This window comes from Lissotriton vulgaris, chromosome 3_1, assembly GCF_964263255.1.
Source record: "Lissotriton vulgaris chromosome 3_1, aLisVul1.2, whole genome shotgun sequence".
NCBI lineage: Eukaryota > Metazoa > Chordata > Amphibia > Caudata > Salamandridae > Lissotriton > Lissotriton vulgaris.
In genome coordinates, this window is record NC_141689.1 from 1210299852 (window position 1) to 1210321620 (window position 21769).

Below are 21769 nucleotides of genomic sequence, written 5' to 3' on the forward strand. Positions count from 1 at the left end.
TTACTAGGTAACACTTATGCAATTGCTTTCTTTGTTTTCTATTCACTTATTCCCCCTTCGTAGGCTTTGTTTCGCGGATGAACCATTTGCAGAATAATTGAAAATGTATGGTGAGAGCCGCAAACTGGTTGCCTTGTGCAAGCTAACATTTTCGAACAGTGCTATTTTTAAGTGTGCTGCCATTTGGGGGAATGGTTTATCGAATGGAGTTTTTAAAACAAATGCAACTTACCGACTGGTCTGTTAGATGTGTGGAATTTATTTGGAAAATGCTTAGTCTGGCTGCTGATGGGCAATGCAGATTATTAAAATGCTTATTGGCAGTTTTGGTCCACCCCATTGCTGAGACCCAACATTAAGCTGAGTTGCGAGCAGAAGGGCTGCGTAGTGCTGAAAGTGCAAAAAACCTTGCCAGCATGTTCCCTAAAGTAGACTGATCAACTAGTGCATGCCTTCAGCTTATCATCTGCATTAAGCTCATTTTTCATTTTCTGTATCTGACTTAAACTCTCTCCTTGTTTCTTTTCTTCCTCACCTTTAAGCACAAACATAAATCATCCTTGCTACAGCCTAGAACAGTTAAGTAAAATCTTCTCACTGCCCCCTTGCACTGTCTGTCCCATGAATTTAATAGCAGTGTTGTTGCAGTGACCTGTTGTCTCCAGTGACGTTGTCAAATGCTCATCATAATCCTGTCTGTCAAGCTGTGCACCACACCCCTTCATGCAAGAACCATCCTCATTGCTTTCTTTTCCCCCGTTTCTGCTTTTTTGCCGATTAATAGTACAATATTTTAGTTTCATGCCTGCTTAAGGTGTTTTCCTACCCACGACAACTCTCCCTCAAATTGGCTAACACAAGAATTAAAGGAGATTCTTCCACGTTTAAGTATATGGCTTGATTAACTTTTATCTTCCAAAATTTTTTTTAGCTGCAAATTATATTGAGTACAAAAAAAGAATAAGCTTCCACTATCAGAAAAGGAAATACACAGTCACATAGCAAAGGCAGATTACGTTTTACTAAACTGGCTTCAATGAGTACTAAACAAGCCATTAATGATATGATGATCTGCGACTTCCAAGCTTCTTATTTTATAGTACAAATCTCCTACCCTTTGAAGCAAAGCAATGTCACGTACTCCTTATGTATATATGTGTTGGTTTTCAGTCTCAGAAAAAGTACCTCAATGCAGTTTGCTTCTGTTTCTGTACTGCTGATTGTGCTAATTTGTATTGAGCCTGTTAATCCTGTGATCACACATTCACGACCAGACAATGTGTACCAGTGTGAGAGTGCTGAAAGGCTATCAGAAATGAGCAAAAAGAAAATGAATCCACTTTATGGCAAATGTGTTAAATGCAAAAGGTGAACGTGACATCTTAGAAAAAGATACTAAGTAATTGAAAGGGCATTGGAAAATATATAGTGATGAGAAGCAGCATCCCTTTCACTAAAGCAAATCTCATTCAAGTTATTTTCTGTCATCTTAAGCCCCCACTCTCCAATGACTTAATTCCTGACCCAGCTTGGGTTCATTCAGTTCTTGAGTCTTAAAAATTACGTGATCACTTTAAAAACCATTTCTATGGGTGTCCGTTGCAAACCTCACAACTTCATGCACACACAACACATCCAGCTCATGCATCTCAAAATCCCAGCCCATTTCCAGGTTTTCTCATTTAAGAAGCAGATCCCGGAACAGGGCCTCCCAGAGAAATCACATTTTTTAGTCTACCTATAGACTTATTTAGTCAATGCTAAATCTCTTTCAATTTCAAATGAAGGCATTAAACAGTGGTTTAGAGAAGAATGTCTTCTGCCCCCTCTTATGCTGATCTCTTTTACTGGCATTTGATTGGACACCAGTTATGTTACAGCGCTTATGAAGTAGAATGTACACTGCCGAGCATGGGCAATGAAGTGTTCTTGCACTGTTATTTCTTTTGGTAGAGTGTCATTCATTTTGAATCAGTCCACTAGACAATCAATATGTACTGCATGCGATGATGTAGTGGCGATACAGAGTTGACAACCCTTAAGTTCTTCTGATCCTCCAACACCATCTTCCCCCTTTTCCCCAAGTTGGCTGGTATACTGATTTGTTTTGACAAACAATGCATGGAGGAACTGTACCATAAAGTGTAGTTCCAGACCCTCCTAGACGGCAGATATGCCGCTTCATTACCTTGCGTCTGCAAACAGGATGTGAAGGAACTGTACCATGAATGGCAGCATGGTGCCCTTCTAAGATGGCAGTCCGAGGTCATTTTGTCAGTGCTTCTGCTTGTGGAGCTGTGTGCTAAGTGCACTATGAAGTGTGATTTGGTGTCCCCTATATGATATCGAGCAAGTGGTGTTGCAACATGCTTCCACTAACAGAACGCTGTCAGTGCTGACCTGCATCCTTGATCGCCTCAAGGGATGGAAGCAGTGCTAAACTGGCTTGACAGCTCTTCACCCAAGACTGCCATGCTGTTAGCAGTTCATCTGAATAGACAGCTGGGGAAGGGCCTGGAGGTATTGCCTCTGCTGGGCACCTAGTTTCTGTTTTCACATGCTTTAGTTTACATTTTTAGTTGCCTTTGACAGCTGCTGTTTCTTGCAAATAGCTAGTGTACGGAGGACCCTGCCCTCCTGCAAGAGAGAGAGGAGAGCAACGTGGCCACCGATGGGCAAACAGGAGGGCACTGGTAACCACTAGCAAGAGAGGAGAGCTTCTGCAGTCACTAACAGCTGGGATGTAGCTTTTAGTAGCACAACATGTGCAGTGACACTAAGGCCCAGGCACCTGCAGACTTTTATACTTTTGTCTCTGTTTTACAGCCTAAAAGTGGATAGGTAGTCCCATTTTTCTGGTTTACATTAGGTTACACTAACAGTTCCAGACCGGTCAATAACGGTCAATAGTGGGCGAGAAAAGTGGAAGGTCAGGCACTGACTGCATGGCCACTGCATTCCTTTTTGAGACTGTGGATCAGAAAGGGATAGAGTTGCCCACAATTTGCCTGGAAATTAGCTCCATGAGCTCCAGTGTAGTCCTGGTTAGTGAGGAGAGAGAGAGTTAATTGTCATTTCCAACTCGCCATAGCAGAATCGTTGGTCTCTTAATATTAATACCTTTGTCTGTAAACTGTGCCAAATCCAATTCTGAACATTTTCCAGTATGGTACTGCCTAAAAAGGTGAAAGAATATTGCAGGCTCTAGATTTAATTTATCCTTCTAACTGCACAGCCCAAGCTTATTTTCTAAGCTGGTTCGTCAGCTGTGTGCAGAGCACTTGTGCTGTGGACCAGTTCGTTTCAGAGCAGGTTGTTGGAGACCAGTGAACTATAGTATGGATTCAACAACAGTCTGAATGAGAAATAATTTAGAGCTCTGTACACTAAACTTGTAGACTGAAAGAGGAACATCTTGTGATGATCAGAAACCATACTGCAGTGCCTCAGCGTCATATTGGCATTAGGGTAAAGATTTGACACCTTTGTCTTCCTCATAGATTTCTTAAGAAGAAAACATATTAGTGAACCAACAAAAAATAGTATTATATAGAAGTGCTTATAATGCAGCAAAAACATGGGCCTATCAGCGAAACGTAGCTTCCATAATGCCACTCAGTGGCTAATGTAACTGAACACTTCTAACTTAATGGCCAGTTAAATCTTATGAAATTAGGACAATATAGAAAAACCTGCACCTGTGAAATGGCAAATTAACTTCCTATCTTGATCTCTGATGTCAAAGAGAAGTGTGCTTCAATTTTATAAAGGTTTGGTTGATTCTACAGTCCAATTAATGGGACTGGTTAGCACTGACAAACCTCAAGATGCTTAAAGGCCCATCAAAAAGCAGCATCATTAAGACCTGTGGTTAGATATAGGGCAACTCTACCAATGTAGCAAATTTAACTCTATAACAAGAACAAGGGTGTTCATGGTCGTGCTTTCTGTACTGGGTTCCCATGTACATCTGTGGGATGTGCATGTACAACCTTTCTTCAACAGGGGGCCACTAAGAACAACTGAGTGAAGCCTCCTAAAGTATATGCTTCATACGCAACCCTCAGTGAACGCATTTGTCAAAAACTTCCAGAAGAGCCATTTAGTTCCATGCCATAGACTAGTTGACATGTCTTAGAATGTCTTACCCTTCACGAGAGAGTAGATAATAATCAGAGAATTCACCCCTGGATGAGGATTTACTATTTAGCTCTATGTTGGGGCCAACTACAGGAGCTACAGTCAAAGTACATAGCAATAGTTTGAGTTCTCTTCACTTGTGGTTTCAAAAATCAAACCTTCCCAAAGGTCAATTTTTTTTAGCCACCCAGATCATGATGTCAGCTGAATGGCAGGCAAATCTCGCTTTCGGTATCCACCACTGTGGATATATCTGGAAATGAAAGTAGTATTTGTGATTAAAGTAATTATTCCTTTTCACACTGCAAAGTTCTCCACATTCATTTATAAAGTTTTTTATATAGCGCGAACTTGATCCCGAAGGATATCAGAGCGCTTTACAATTTGAGGCAGTCCAAAATCTGCAGTTTTTCCCTCTCATTCCCATGGCCTACCAGTTTTTCCCTCCAAATTTCTCCTCTGCTCTGCGCTAAGACCTTTATGTTAAGCAGTGCACCCCCAGCCACCATTTTGTGTTAACAAGTCAGTGAAACCAGAACACCCCCCCCCCCCCCACCCCACCCGGTAACGAGGATCTTATACATCAGAGGGTGCGCTGAGACAGCAGTAATCTGCTGTGTACTGTTTAAACTGTATTTAATAGGGAGCGTGCACTTCGTTTTTTGGCCAGGAGAGGGGGTAAGGTTTTATTCAAACAGTACTGTTAGAGAACACGTTTGTTACTTACCTGCAGAAGTCTAAAGTGTGGATTGGGCCAGTCTTTCTCCTAGGAGATTCCTGAATAGAGCACCAGCTTCCAACTTCCTGACCAGCAAACCTAGTCTGAGGTAGCTGGGACCTTATATAGTCTGCTATTGTTTGGTACATGTGTACACCGATTGGTGGTTGTATCTGGTGTTTCTATTGGATTAGGGTTATTGTCCACATTGGTTGGGTATTTGAGGGTTCTGATTGGTTTCTCGGTCTGGGATTCAACGTAGAGTTGGGACTATGGCTAGGGTCAGGATTTCTATTGGAAGTAGGGACTAGGGCTTCCTCTGTTATTGGTGATTGGGACTAGGGCAAGGGTTAGGCCTTTAATTGGAAGTAGCGATTAGGGCTTCTGGTGTTATTGGTTGCTGGACTAGGTGTGGGATTAAGAGTAGGGCTAGGCTTTCTATTGGAAGTAGGGACTAGGGCTTCCTGTGCCATTGGCTGCTTGGACTTGGGTTGGGACTACTGGTAGGACTAGGGCGTCTACTGGATGTAGAGATCAGGATTTTTTCAACTGATTGGTTGCATGGAATAGGGCTAAGATTGGCTGTAAAGTCCTGGTCTACTACTGGTTCCAGATTTTAGGGATAGTGTTGTGCCTGGATAGTGTTAGGGCTAGGGTTCCCATTGTCTGAAGGGGTCACCTGATTACTAGGGCTACAAAAGGCCAGGGTTAGGGCGTCTCAGCCTGGGCGGAGAGGACAAGGGCAGTTGCCTGTTTGAGCCTGATAAGGGCAGAGAGGACAAGGGCAGTTACCTGTGTTAGGCTGTTCGAGACTGGTCAGGACCAAGGCCAGAAATGTTGCCCATGTTCCCATTCAGTAATACCCACCCCACACTATCCACAAACATAGTAGCACACTTGCACCAAAGGTACACCACACACAACCCTATGCACAAACCAATGTACCAGCATACACTACAAAACCAACCAAATCACATCTATACACCCTTCTATCTCCACTACCACACATACCCACCATTACCTACAAACAGTACACAACTCTATCCTATGCCACTAACCAATCCATTCATCACTAACAACGCACAACACATACACTGCACACCACCACACTTTTTAACTCTTGCAACAAACCAATCTAAGACAAAGACTCTTACCTCTACTTCATTCCCTCCTACACACAACATGCACTCTACTGATAAACACATCACCACCCCCTCTACCTTAAAACCTCCTCTCACAAACAATACTATACAACCAAATCCATTGCATAAAACAAATACACCAGCACCCCTTTTCACTACTCCGCAAAAACAAAACATATTGCACAAGTTACTACTTGTGTAACAACATATCTGTAAGAGACATTAGTTAGTGATAGATTCCTTACCCTAGAATATCCCGAGGCTTGGATGCAAATTCGAGTGTAGGCTAAACATACTCCTTTTGGATTACACTTCAGAGGAACGCCAAGTTGCCGCCTTTTTTATTGTCAAATGTGCTTGTGTTATTTCTTTGAGTGTTGCCCCTGTTGTCTTGTGAAAATCTTACAATGGTACGCTTTGTGACAGAGCAGCCCTTGCTTGCATTTGTATTAGCTACAAAAAAAATTGCTTCCCCTTCCTGAGAGCTTTAGTCTTTTGTAAATAATATATTATAGTCTACAACCAGTGCGTGTAGGCACCTTTTCTGCCGGTGTTTTTAGTTGTTGGTAGAAGGCCTGTAGCTGTATCGTTCAGTTAACATGGACATGTGATAATACCATTGAAACAAATTTGGGGCTTGTTCTCATTACCACCTTATCGTTATGCCTTTGAAGATAAAATTATTTTGTGGTAAGAGCTTGGATCTCACTCACTCTTCGTAATTATGTGGTGGCCATCAGAAAGGCTATTTTTAGAGTCAGAAACTTCATCTGTGCATTGGCTCAGAAAGTGATTTCGTCAGTTGGGTTAGTGCCATGTAGGCAACAGTGTGCATCTCAGAGGAGAAATATTTGTTCCTCTCTCTAAGAAATGCGTTACATACCTGTAACTGCAGTTATCCAGTATTGGTGTATTTCATAGATTCACATGCCTGAATCATTCTATATTTGAACCAATGACGTAAAACTGAACCTAAGATTGCTTAATTACACCAAAGAATGGATGTTTACTCACCCGATTCTTTATTATTTAAGCGTATTAAGGGTACAGACTACAGGGCTAAAAAATGCCAATGCCACAGAAATTATACATATACTAACGCTATACAAAACCATTAACACAGACTTTCATCCTTCCCAAAGTGAATAATAGAAATATCTGTGAATGTCATAGTACTTGGAAGTGCCAAAAGTGTGTTATAAACTGCTATATATCAAATAACAAGGTATTACTACTTTTAAAACTATGCAGCCAGTTAGTATTTGCATTAAAGCAAGAAAAAAAAAATCAAACCACTACCAAAGTTGCACATGTTCTAATTTTATGTACATTTTAATTTCTTGGAATGGCAAAATTCTTTCAAGATTTTTTTTATGTCATGTACTGTTTTTGTCATTTAGGCAGCTTGTGAGATAAGCTTGTCTCTTCAGCTATAGTGGGAGAGTTGCAGGATACCCCTATTGTTCATTTGTGCATGGAAACAGCTGGTTACACACCTGTAACAATGAACAGTCATTGCTTAGTATCCCTTAAAGAATTAGGCAGATAAAGCCCGCGGCAGGCACCACATAAAGCACTCCAAGAAAGAACAGGACAACTGTCCACTTGTGAAGGACCTTGAGTGGAACAGGGGGCTCATTTGGGTAGGCTTGGCCCACCTGCCCCCCCAACCCCTGGGCTGGGCTTGTAACCCTGCAACAAAACATGAATCATCTGTGTAAACCTAGGGCACTGGGAATCAAAATGTGAGGACTTTAAAGCAGGGCAAAAAATTACTTTCAATCATCGGGGAACAGGTTGTCACCCCGGGGGTCTCCGGGCACTCTGTGGTTTGATCGATCCTCGATCAGAGAGAGGTGGTGCTTAAAAAGCCAGGTCTTCAGCTGCTTCCTGAACTCCCTCAGAGAGCAGGTGGTGGGGAGGTAGTTCCAGGACTCGGCGGCGAGGTAGGAGAAGGCTGTCACCGTAACAACATCGACGTTTGTGTGGAATGTGGGCTAAGGCGAGGGTGGCGGAGCAGAGCTCTGATTGGTTGGGTGAAGGTCAGGCATTTGTTGATGTAGGAGGGACCAGATTTGTGGAGGGCTTTTTAGGCGTGAGTGGGGAGTCTGAAGAGGAATCTCTTCTGGACAGGGAGCCAGTGGAGGGCTGTGAGGTGAGGGGTGATGTTTGCTCTTCTAGGAAGGTTAAGGATGAGTGCTTTTTGGTTAAGCACTCCATGAGGGTGCATGTGTTTTCCAGCTCTCTTGTGAGGTTCTCCCCCAGCAAACACCTGCTCCCTCCCTCGTCGTGTTGCTCTCGCCCTCCTGTGCTCTTCTCTTGACTCATCTGGCCTCTATGTTGCTTCTCCCTCATGCGTTTTTCCTTGCCCTTTTGTTTGGTTTTCCCTCTTGTTCTACTCGTTCATTCTCATGCTTCTCACCACCCTAAGTGCTATTCTCACCATTGTGTGCTTCTTCCATCCCACCTCTTGTTCCTCTCTCCCTCATGTACTGCTTTTCTCCGTCCTCTCTGACCCACTTCTCTCATTTTACCTTCCCATGCAGCCCTCTTTTATTTTGTGCTAAACCCAATATTTTTTATTTACCAATCCAAGTGACATCTGCCATCCAGGATATGTAAATAAAAAAAAAGGAAAATGGTGGACGTTACACTTTAGGGGTGAGCATGTGTTGTGACGTATGTGTGCACCTACAGAATGACAAAACTGGCAACAGCGGCCACATCATTATGCTTTTTCTTCTTTTTTTATTTTTGGGCAAACAGCATTGGCAAAGGCCCAATAGGTCCAAAAGTTGAGATATTTGGCTTTGCTAATGCTTGTCTGGTTTGTGTCTAGGGAGACCTATGATTCTGCAGATTGAAAGTTATTTTTGAAAATGTGCTAGAGTTTTGCCGTCACAGTTTTGTGTTTGATGCAGCAGGACCTCAAGACAATACAGGATTGCTTCCATCCTGGGAGGACCAGGGCACACTTGGATGATCAAATTTACATTGCCCTTTGATGAGGCTTGGAAAACCAGCATGGCTTTACTGTGTAGAGAAGAGAAAGACAATATCATGTGGTGACAGTTCTCATAGTGATGTGGTTTTTCAGTGCCAGCCTGCTGTCAATTTCGGATTTGATGGACTTGGCACTGGCTATGAGCGAGGAGTTAATCCTTCCCGATTCATGTCCGTAAGCCAGGATTGGATATCTGAGTGGTAGGTGCTACTGGAGAGGAAATATGAATTCAGATTTAATTGGATTGATCAGAAGTAATTTCCTGGCTGACTGTTCTTTTGTTAGTTAAGAGCAAAATGAGTTCCTAGATAGTCAAAAAGTAAGTGGCATATTTTCAAGACTGGACTATTTTTAAGAGGGCAAAAGAAAGATTAAACTAATATATTTTTCTAATCTTGAAATCAGGAGTATTTCTTTCTGGACACGCATTTAGTGTGGCATAGTCTAGGAGCAGATTAGCAAATTATTTGCAAGACTCAAATAGTGTTCTACTGTTTGCTTTTTTACCCCTGCTCGAGTAGACAGCTAGATGGTATTTTAACTAAGATATTATCTACAAATGCATTGTATGGCGATTGTATAGTGTGAACCTAGCGAAAACGGTAGCAGAGTGCCTTACACTGTAAAAGGCAAGCAGGCATACAGTCAACAAGTGGTAGAAGAGGTGACTGGATATGGGATTGTTAAAGCATTGCAATGTTGTCCTCTAAACAGATGTGTCTTCAATTATTTCCTAAATTTGAGTAAGGTTGAGGCAGTGCTTATGGATTGTCTTAGTGCTTTTTCCATCTATGCACCCGTGAGGAGCGAAACAGGAGAGTTGCTAACACCCCCCAAGTCAGTAGTACTTCTTTTAAAACCCAGAAAGGCTGAATAAATCCATCAGTTTGTGCATCTGCAGAAAGCACATGGATTTCTTAAACCAATCTGGTGGTCCATCGTCCCAATTCAAATGTTATTCTATAAAGACCCTATTTCATAACTGAATGGGTTCTATTGTTATAAAGGGAATTTACACTTCACTGCACCTGTTCAGCATGACATTTAAATGGTTTTCAAATAACTCAGCTGCTTCTGAACTTTATGTCTCATGCTAATATATTTTGTTCGTATTTGATTAACTGGAAACTGTGCTGGCCTTTTAAGACAACATTAATTGATCACACTAGAAAATGTAAGCCTATATTCATTTTGGGAGAAGTAAAACAAGTCCCAGAATGCATGTAAGCACCTGGGTCTAAAACAAGTAATGCAGAGAGGGGGTAAAATACTACTGGAAAATGGAACATTTTCAGCTAAACTTTACACGGCTTATGCAGATAACCCCCTAACTCATCTGCCTCTCATATACCAACGCTGTCATTGGTTTTTATTTTCTTTTGAATAAAAGTGCTATATGCCCACAAATAGCAAAACAGGGGCCCACGCCGCAGGATGGAAGGCCCCCCAGGACAGGTGCAGCCTGCAGGGCGGATTCGACCAGTACAAGCCAGCAGCAGACAGTGGCCACAAGTTTGAAGCTTTACAGACTCAGCCCACACCGCTGTTCGCATGGGGATCTGGTGGAGGGTGGCTAATGGAACCTAAATATGAGGGCAACTTTACCTGTTGTCACCTTGATCCCTGGATGCCCCTGGCACACGCCGAACCACCCCCCTTGCTCGTTCATGACTCATGTGTCCCCATGACAGAATTCCAGTTCATTAGGTTAATGTGAAGGGTCATCTGGTGAGCAGGAATCCAGGGAAACTTCAGCGTGCATTCCTTTAGAATTGAGGCAGCGACATCCGTGGAGGGGGCAGGGCTTGACAGGGAAGTGGTTATGAAAATAGGCAGGTGGAAATCAGATTGCTACAAGCGATTTGTTCGGCTTAACATGATGTAGATTTGGACAAATTTCAGCTAGAAGTAATGTAATTTCTTTTCTCTCATCAGTTTTGCATTAGGGCACATGGCTCCCACCAATGTGTGGACCTTTTGGCATTCCTTTATGTGTTTGGCACAGGGCTCCTCCGATCATCTATTACTGTTCATGGCTTCTAGAGAGCTCTGGAATCTTGTAGACTACGACAAATACTATTTCTCAGCTATTACTGCCTATCTTAAGAGGGTGGAAAATGATCTGTTTTCACTCATATATCCTAGTCTGTAGCTGTATTTTATTGCAGTCCTTGCCGCTTTAATCTGCAAGACTATTTGGTTATGACATCTTGCGTTCTTGACTTCTTGGCATGGGAAATGCCTTTTGTCACTGTGTCCACAACAGAATGATTTGGGGTACTACATCAAGCTCTTTCTTTAAAAGACCTGTATTTGGTAGCCCATAAAGACAGTCTTATTTAGAACCATCACTGTAGTCAAAAGTACCAGATTTGCTATAGCAGTAATTTTTCCTTTAGTTGTCACTTGGGCTTAATTTTAGATTAGCGTGCTTTGACCAATATGTTTATCCACCTTCTGGATTCAGTGTCGCATGTTCTCATTAAATAACTGTAGCTGACTGCTTCTCTTAAACATGTGTTATAAAGTTCTTGATCAAATTATCTGGATTGAAGGAAATGGTGTGCATGTCTTTTGGCACATTCTTACTAGCCTTCTCAATGCCCCTCATGCCCACCTAGCATGCTGCACTGCAGCATACACATTATGGACTGTATGCATGGCTTCTTGTCCAGTTATTTGAAGGAAGCTTTGGGACAGTAAGCATTCACAGCACACAGAAGTACTACTAGCTGCAGCAATTCCATCAACCGTTGCGTTACTATAGTGCAGCAGGAGATATTTTGAGGTACCAAATTCGAGCCGTATCACTATTATTCACTAGTAGTTTACCTCTATTGTTTTTGTTTTGCATTTCTAGCTTTTTCCTGTTGCGCGAAACACATAGGCAGGTTGCTTTATTTTTTTCTGTCTTTTTACCAATTTTGCATTGGTGCACATTGTGTGACTGCAGGACTAACCTAGTGACTATAGTATCTCATTGTAGCATGAATTATGGATGAGGATTAGAATTCATCAAGTTTTGATTATCTGGTGGTCAAAGTTGATTTATTTTTGTTTTAAAGATCAAATTCCAAGCTGTGAATAAATTATGTTATGGTTTTTGGGAAGAAGACTTGGGTAGGGAAATTCTTTGAGTTGAATATTTTACAACAACTTGTGCAGTGTAGGCCCCTTATTTTACACAAAAAGCGTTTGGGGTTTCACTTTTGTAATTGATTTTAATTTTAGCATTATTAGTAGTTCACAGACCTCTTGTCCTCTACGGGTTAAGTGTGTCCGCCAAACCCACTGTTCTTTTTTTTTTTTTTTTCTTTTGTCCTCATTCTGCAATAGTATGTGTAGGGAGTTGTCGGGGTTCCGCCTCTCTCTTTTCTGGTCCTTCACTGCCCCTTTCTTTTATTGGATCTTGGCTGGGTAGTCTACCATTAGTGTTTGTATTTGAGGTGGTGCCTTTGTTTCCATTACCATATCCAATAAATGTTTCCGTCGGGGGGGAGGGGGGTGCCGGGGAGCTAGCCATCAAGGCCACTCGAACGGGCATTTGCCTGTTTATTTATTGCCATCGCATAACCATTGGACGTTGCGTAACATGGAGTATATTTTAACATAGGAATTATATTTACAAGTTAGTCTGGTGAAAATCTTCCCATATTTTCCAAAAGTTATATTTCTTGCTAGGCTTCCCCTTCCTGTCCAGTTTATTCATTCTGAGAATTGAATTTAACCATGTCCCGTTAGTAGGCGGTACCGGGCTTACCCATTTTATGCATATCTCCCTCCTTGCCAATAAATTCAGCAGAAAGAGTAGATTTTCCTGTTTTCTTTGGTTAATTTATCTAAACAATTTAATCTATCTACCCCAAATCCTACCTTTAGAGCACCTGCTAAATGTGCTCTAAAGCTAGGATTTCCCCCAACGTGCTCCTGCATTCTAGCGCTATTTTCTTAATGCAAAATTCACCCTTATGTTCAACATGGACGTGAGGATGCACTTTGCGGTAAGAAATGGTGCTAAATGCAACAGAGCACGAATAGCGAGTTTGAGTGGCTCCTGGCGCTTGCTAAATGTACTCTTGAGTTAGGATTGTGTCCCTCATTACTTTTAATTACACAAGCAGGGATAATCGCGCAATCAGTAAATCTGTGTTTAAACTAATGTGGAATTCAATTCAATTCAAAAAACTTTATTTTGGTTAGTTTTAACCATCAAAGGACGTAAAAATACATGAGCAATTTTAAAACAATTCATTAGTGATTATATATGCTAAAATACATCGTCTAAAATTCAGAGGGTAGAAGACAATAAGTTAAGACTATAAAACTTTAAATAATTTTAAAAAGTTAAGATAGCGTTTGATGCACTTAATTTTCGAGTCTCTACAAATATATACATGTGTGCCATCTTTAAGCAGTTTCCTTCTAATAGTCCACATGGAAAACAAAATGTGGAATTACCGAAATTACTCCGATTACTCTATTGGAATTGAAATTATGCCCTGACCTACTCGTAATGTCAATAGCATCTGATAGAGACTTCTAGCCGCAGATTCTTACCTTAGGTTTATCCCCAGGTGTCAAACTGTATCCGGAAATGTTTTTCTGAGCAGTACCTCTGCGTGCTAGTAGGTTGTGTCGTACTGTTCCGCATGGCGGGATCCACATTAAAAGCTTTGGGGTGGTGCCTATATAGGTACCACCCCAACGAGCTGATGTTGGTTTGTTTCTTTCTACCGCAGTCAGTGCAGATCCAGAGAAGAGCTACCCCTTAAATATTTTATAATTAAACGTTTTCAAAGACTTATTGAGGTTTTTCCTCCTGGTGTGGCAGGATGTCATCATTCATTCATTTAAATCTTTATTCGGCTGTCAAAGAAAACAGCCATAAAAGTACAAGCAAAATAGGACATCTAAAAAGACGATTGAAAAACATAATTACAGTGACAATTATGAAAAAAACTGTTCATTTGTTACACTGTAGCATAATACTTTTCCTCGCATTAATCGATTTCAAGATAAACAAAGCGACGTAACATATTGAAGAATTATCTAGCGTCACCAAAAATGTCATTGCTACTTTGTGAGACCTAATGTTCTGAGCAACAAACAATAGTTTAAGATAAAATCACCTAAAATTATTATGAAATTTACAAAACAATGGAAAGTTCAATGTGCTTTGTTTACTTTTGTTGTCACAAGGGCATGGTATGTTATCAGGTGACAAGACTTCATTTTTAGGAATGTGACTAGGTAGTAAACAATGCCATATCTCTGTTTTGTCAACACAACACAATGTTGTACATTAGTCACAAGGGATAGGAATGTATTACCTCCCTCCTCCAAATTAAAAGATTTATATAAGGCGACCATTGATTTATTCTTCTCAACCATTGATCTAAGATCCAGTCTGTGCTGGAAAAAGAATTCTTTGATACCTTTCTTTGTAAGAGACAATACTTTCGAAGGATCTGACCAAATGGATATCTTAAACAGCCTTTCGAGGTAGAGTTAATATACAATAACCAGGGAATTCTTAATGCATCATTCAGGGTTAAACAGTTTAAAATAATTGATCTAGTGAAAGCCGTTTCTTCCCTGTCCCAAAGTGAAGCCCACAATAGTAGCGGTTTAACCAATAAAAGATCCTCTAAAAACCATAGTCCCCCCTCATGATGCACAATAGTGTTTGATGCAGAGAATGGTCAGTATAGTAAACGTTTTAAAAGGGACTTTATTCTATTTGTAGGGCTGTGCTATTTGCATAACCTCAGTGCCCCACCCCATGAAAGGCTGTGCTCACTCCTTTTGCTTTATAAATGGCTATCATTTTGTTAATTGATCGATTCCCTAGTTTTGAAGTAAATTGAAAAATCCCTTGGGCTGCCCTACTCATTTTAGTATTTAAAATATGTTGTGGTGACCATAAGTCATTTCCTGAAAATAAAATATCAAAATAGCAAAAGGAATAAACTGTATTAATTGGAATTTGGTCAATAAAAAAACGATTTGCAGGACTTGGGTTTAGGCCCACAGACCATGGTGAATGTTTTAAATGGTATTAATTACCATTCCCCCCCCCCAACCCCCCTCCCCGAGCGCCAAAGCGGACTTGGCTGGTTGGGTTCTCACACAAATGGGAGACACACCCAATGATCGGTCTAGGTGCTCCCATAGAAATCTAGGTTGGCCAGAGTAAATTATGGTCAAACAGATCAAAAGCACTGCTTAAATCTGCAAAGCATAGATAAAGAGTACCTGCCTTAGCTCTAGTATACTTGCTATGCTGATGAGTAACTCTAAGTTAATGCATTGCTCGATAGTCCCAAGTTGTTTCCTGAACCCAAACTGCACTGAGGTTTAAATGCTCTTGCGCCCATTCCTCCAATCTTAATAAAACCCTACTCCTCACTTTCAGGGAGGTGTCTAGGAGCGAAATAGAGAGATGTTTTTGGATCTGTTTTGTCCCCTTTTTATAAATATAGGGACGATGATGGATTCTCCCCATGTCTGTGGGATCGTGTCTGTTACGGCTGAATTAAGCACCCTAGTTAAAATAGGTCCCCATAATTCAGGCGCAGTTTCAAAAACATTGACTGGGACACCCAGCCCCCGGCGCTCGCCTGAATGTAATGTAATGAGGTGCTTATCTAGTGCTCTATTACTCGACGGGTATCCTGGTGCTTAAAAAAGATAGAGACCCCACCAGAAGTTGATGGGGGCAGCCGAGGTGTGATACAGGAAGGGAGAAAAAGAGGATGTCAGAAGGAAAAATTACTCCAGCCTAGGGAATAAAAACGTTTTCAACTTGTTCCTGAAATCCATAAGACTTTGGACCTGACGTAGATTCCAAGGGAGAGTGTTCCATAGCCGAGAAGGATCTGCCACCTGTTCTGGACTGCCTGAACCCGACTACCTTCATCAGAAATGCAGAAGCAGAACGAAGGTTTCTAGTTGGAGAATACCAGCTGAATTTTCTTTGCAGGTTCTTAGGGCCCATTCCATGAGCTGCCGTAAAGACCGTGCATAGAGCTTTGAATTGAATTCGCTGGTGGATCGGCAGCCAATGCAAATCTCGCAAGGCTATTGTGGTTGAGGTCCCTCGCTGCCTATTTAAAGCAAGTTTCGCTGCAATGGCTTGTATTCTGTACAGCTTCCCGATAAGGGTGTTAGGCGCACCCAGATATAGAGAGTTGCAGTAATCCAGTCTGATGAGAATTACGCATCTCTCAACCTGCGTTCTAGCAGAGTTAGGCAAAAAATGTGCTAGTCATACACTTGTGAAATCTTTCCAGGGAAATGGAATCATTCCCTTCAAGGAAAACACGAGCTGGGAGTCATCCGCATAGTTCACCACCTCCACTCCAAAGGATCTAATAAGTGGAATGAGAGGCTGAAAATAGATGTTAAAGAGCACAGGACTAATCCCTGAGCCTTGATGGACCCCATGTCGTAAGGAAGACTTGTTAACGGAGAACGGCTGAAGGCACACTGTCTGTGTCTTGTCTGTTAGATGAGAGCAAAGTCAGTCAAGGGCGCGACCAGTCACACCCTGGTCTTTAAGTCTCTCCAATACTACCATGGTTTACAGTGTCAAAGGCCGCTGACATGTCCAACAGCACCAAGATCACTGACTGGCCACTGTCCGCCCACATCCTCATATCATCAAGCACGGTGACAAGTGCTGTTTCAGTACCGTGCTTTGGCCGAAAGCCAAATTGCATCTCATCAAGGAGCTAATACTCCTCAAGATACTGGGATAGAGACTTACTGACGATGTGTTCCAGAATTTTAACAGGATATGGCAATAAAGAAATTAGCCGATAGTTGGCCACACACCCGGGGTCAAGCGTGTTTATTTTTTTAGAAGAGGGGTCACAACTGCTTCCTTCCAGTTTTTAGGGACCTCCTTCGTACTCCAAGATAGACCACAGATCTGTTGTAAATAGGGAAAGAGCTCGGCCCTGTATTCCTTCCAGATCCTGTGGGGAAGTGGGTCATGGGGGGACCCAGAGGTGATACCCCTGGCTGAGGTATCAAATGTTTCCTCGTCCGGAATGTGAAAGCAATCCAGAGTATGCTGGCCGTGTTTTAAAATGGTTGGGTTGCTGGGCTTACATTCTGGTGATGGCAGAAAACACTGCTCAGCATTGGACAACTGAGAACCAGGTTTTTCCACCACTGGTGGTGGATCAAAATCCCTAGCTATCTTGTTTATTTCATCCTACAGATAAGAAGCTAACGCATCGCATAAAGCTTGAGTAACTGGAATTTTGTTAATAGCATAGTCAGGTTTGGACAGACTCTTTACTAAGCTGAATATAGCTTTGGTGCTATTAGCTGCTAGAAGAAAGCTATTAGCAAAATAGTTGTCTTTAGTTTTCGCTACAGTGTTTTTGTACAGATTAAGTTGATTCTTAAAAGCATTTTTAACTGAATATCCTGATGAACTTCATTAGTGATGTTCAAAGGCAGGTGACTCCCCTCACACAGCTCCCAATCAGACCCTTTCATCGTCTCACCACTGTTACTAAACATTCCAGAGAAATGGGTCACCAATGTATCGGAGGGAGTAAAACAACAAAACTCGGGGATATCGTCATTCTTTAAAAAAGGAGCGTTTACTGTGTCCCAGAAAAGTTTGGTATTCCAGATTTTTGCAGAAATGGTCAGGTTTTCCCATGCTTCCCTGAATTGTCTTTTTCCGGGCCGCTATAGCTAATTTATACTCGCTCAGAAGGGATTTGGTAGTTGGTGTGTCTCGCAGGGATTTAGACAAGGCATACTTAAGTAACTGTAGTGCTTTAGTACAAGTACCATCAAACCATCCCTTTTTGTTGTTACCTGATGTGCCTGGATACTTGGGTGATTTGATGGAAATTGTAATATAACGGAAGGTTTCAATCACTATATTTGAGGCAATTTCATCCTGAAGATAGTAGGTTATTTCCCTACGGTTAGACTCTACTATTTTCTGCAGGGTCATACGTGGATCAGCGCCTGTCCACTTGATTCTTACACCATTTGTCCTAGTGGAATCAATATTATTTATTAGATCAAATGAGTCCCGCCTTTTGCCCCCGAAGAAAAACGATAGTGTAAGTATATTATGATCACTAAATATGGAGGGAGCGACACCAAGATTACCACACATACCAATGGCGGAGGCAGAAACCAATACATGTTCTATGATAGAATACACATTTCTCCCAGTAAAGGTTGGGACTAGGTAGGTACCCATTAGGACCACAGCCCCCTCTAAGTAATTGGAGATCATATTTGCAAATGATCCGGTTTGATGCTTCCCCATACTAGTCATGGAAAAAATGGTTGTTTCCCTCGCCATCCTGGAAAATATGGCCTCATGCCTGGGTGGTAGATACTCCGCATGCCTGGATGTTAAAATCTCCTGCCTACACTAGTGCAAAATTTGTATTGATGGAAGCTAAAAAGGTTTCAAGGCCACGGTCAAGGGCTATTGCCACACTGCTACGTGTATAATCAAAGATATTAATATAGAAGTTTACAACCATCAGGTCTTTCCCTCTTTTTTTCACCACAGCAATTGTGTATGGGGACCCTGATGCAACCTTTTGAACATTAGTAGACATTTTATTAGAAATAAGTATCTGTAGTCCCCCTCTAGCTCGCCTGGCTTGTGAACCTTGAGCTGCTTCAAAATGTGAGGAGTATCCTTCTACATGTACTGGGCTTATGCACCAAGTTTCTTGTAAACATATGAATTCCTAGCCAGATATGGTACTAACCCAATTGGCATTCCCGATCTTATTTAATATCCCATTCACATTCCATGTTGCAAACTGAAACCCCCTTCCTCTAAGGGCTGACATACAGGGGCAGTGTTTGATACATATATAGGTGTATTGCAAGAGCTAAAATGATCTTTACCAGTTGAGTAATAAATGTAAAATCTTTTGCAGGAAGCCGGTTTGCCTGAATAGTTATGAAATCCCTTGTCTGATAATTCCTAGGGTCCCCAGCATAACTTTGATCAGGGCTGAGTCATTATTTAATGTACTCAATGCCTCATATCTAATAGGCACTGCAAATTCTGAACCATGTAGCAAATGCGAACTTGGAGTAACCCTCTGTCTTTGTGAGTTTGGTGCAACACTAGAGCATTGACCTGGACTCTAAGTGACGATAAAAAAAAAACACAATGGAAGTATGCCCATGTCTTGTGTATCCATAATTGGTACCCCCATCTTTATATGGATACCTCTAACAACTCTAGCGTTTCTAAAGTTAATAACTACACAATCGCCACCAAAGTTTTTTTTCAATGGCCCAATCCACCCCACTCCTTATAAACAGGATTTCATGTGCTCTCTGGCTTCAGTGGGGGGGGGGGGCGTTAACTAGTACTGCCACATATGGGCAGTGTTAGAAATGGGGGTCTCTAGTTGGCAAGGGTTTGCACCTTTGTCCAAGTAGGAACCCTTCCTTCTAGTCAGGATAAGGGAGTTACACTCCTAAAACAACTCCTGCTTCACCCCCTTGGTAGCTTGGCACGAGCAGTCAGGCTTATCTTAGAGGCAATGTGTAAAGCATTTGCACATAACTAACAGTTATACAGTGTAAGCACTACAAAGGGACAACACGCCTGTTTAGAAAAATATCCAGTATTTTTATATACTTAAGACAAGACCAAAAACAATAAAATTAAACTTGAAATAAAGTTCTTTGAAGTCGTGAGCTCCGTCTGGGGCTATCACGGCGTTATTAACAACAAATCCAAACAGTTCTGGCTGACCCCGGCGTCGCGGGTCAGCTACGGTGTTGTGAAGACCCGCAAAACAGTTCCGTTAGAAATGCAGGGTGTCTGCGACCTCTCGAAGAGCCGGAGTTGGTTCCAGAGATCTGTCCAGGAGTCTTCGGGCACTTGAAGTCACACGTATTGCAGATCGAACTCCTCGCTTTTGAAGTCTGGAGCGCTGGCGTCGGCTGGTGCTGCGGTGCAAAGTGCAGTGGTGCTAGTCTTGGTGCTGGCAGGCCAGGGTGCAAGCAGCGCCGTCGTCATCGCTGAAGCGCTGTCGGCTGAGGAACTGGAGTCTAAGGCGTCAGTAGGCCAAGGCTACTGTGCGGGATAAGGATGGTGCTTCATGTAACTTACGAGCGGTGCCCTCGAACCACGGTGTAAGCAGCAGCGGCGACGGTGATACCAGGGCAACCTCGTGTCGCAAGGCGGTGCAGAGTGCGGTGTCCAAAGGTCGTGGTGCAAGCAGCGCCTCAGTTGCGGTGTCAGGTGGCGTCGGTGAGACCATGATTGCGTTGCGGCGTGCCCTCGGGACACTGAGTCGGCAGCGGCATAGCATACTGCGTCCGGTTTTTTTTCTTATGTTGCAGCACAAAACTCACAGTCCCCAGTGCTGAAGGCAGAATAACTTGAAGTCTTTTCTGTTCCTGAAACGTCTTGAATAGGGGGCAAGCTGTACCTCAAACCCTTGGAGAAACTCACAAAAAGCAAGTTGCAGAAAGTTCAAGTCCAGTCCTTTCACTGCCCAAGACAGAAGCAGCCTCTGCAGACCAACACAGCAAAGCGCACAGCAAAGTGGTAGGTACCGCCCACATCTTCTCCAGCTCTTCTTCTTGGCAGTCTTCTTGGTTCCAAAAGAGTTCTAAAGTTCTGGGGTCTGGGCCCAAATATTCATACCTCCAAATCCTTTGTTCTCTAGAGGCAGTGTGTGTCTGTACTCAGCCCTAACCAGTTCTGTCCTCACTGGTGCCGCTTTCTGGCAGGGGGGGGAGACTGCATTGTGCAAGGCAGACCAGGTACATTTAGGTGCAAGGAAATCTCCCACTACTCTAAATGCAGCCCATGTGTATTCCGCCCAACCTTGACCCATCATGCTCTCTGCAGCCACTGCCCCTCTCAAGCCCCTGCCATCCTAAAGCCAGACAGTCAATCCACAACCCCAGCAGAGGCACACAGGATGGCTAAGCAAAAAAATACCTACTTTCTAAAAGTGGTATTTTCAAACACAGAATGCAAAAATCATCTTCACTAAAAGATGCATTTTAACATTCTGAGTCCAGGCATACTGAACTTTATTTTTCCACCTTGTTCCCAGGGGTAGTTATGCTCATAAAATGGTATAAACAAACTCCCCATTCTGTCCTATAGGCACAGGCAGCCTTGCAATGGTGAAAAACGAAATACACTGTAATTCACCACTAGGACATGTCACACACATCAGAACATGTCCTACCTCTAACATACACAGCACCCTGCCCGCAGGGGTACCTTGGGCCTCCCTTAGGGGTGACTGACATATAGAAAAAGGTACGGTTGGGGCCTGGCAAGTGGGTGCACGTGCCAGGTCGACATGGGAGTTAAAAACTGCCCACAGACTCTGCGGAGGCAGGTCTGAGTTACCTTTTCAGGGCTACTTCCGTGGGTGGCACAACCAATGCTGCAAGCCCAGTAGTAGCATTTGATTTACCAGCCCTGTCACTCTCAGTGCACTTTACTAGGGCCTCAAAAGTAAATAAAATATGCCAATCATGGAAACACCAATCCATAACATAATTTACAACGGGAGCACTTGCACTTTAACAATGAACAGCAGTGAGAAAGTGAACCTAAAGCAGCAATACCAGAGTCAAAACCGGGAGGTCAGAAAGCAAGAAGACAGGGGAAACGCGCCAAAAGATGCCAAGTCTAACACATGTCCCCTCCTGTAGTCGGTCTGAGCTCGGAAGTGAGTCCCAAACAGGTAGGGTCTCAGCTTCTTCAGTGCCAGACCA

The 21769-nt window shown here is 42.6% G+C and overlaps 1 protein-coding gene across 4 annotated transcripts in view; it reads left to right on the plus strand.

Moving 5' to 3' along the window:
• CLTA (clathrin light chain A) overlaps nucleotides 1-21769 on the plus strand; it is a 137392-nt gene that overhangs the window by 95664 nt on the left and 19959 nt on the right. Inside the window, exon 6 of one of the 4 annotated variants that reach the window (XM_086961667.1) lies at nucleotides 543-578. The exons of the other annotated variants lie outside the window; for them this stretch is intronic. Within the exon in view, the coding sequence (XP_086817793.1) occupies nucleotides 543-578 (36 nt within the window). The remainder of the gene's footprint in view (nucleotides 1-542; nucleotides 579-21769) is intronic. 4 annotated transcript variants of the gene reach the window in all.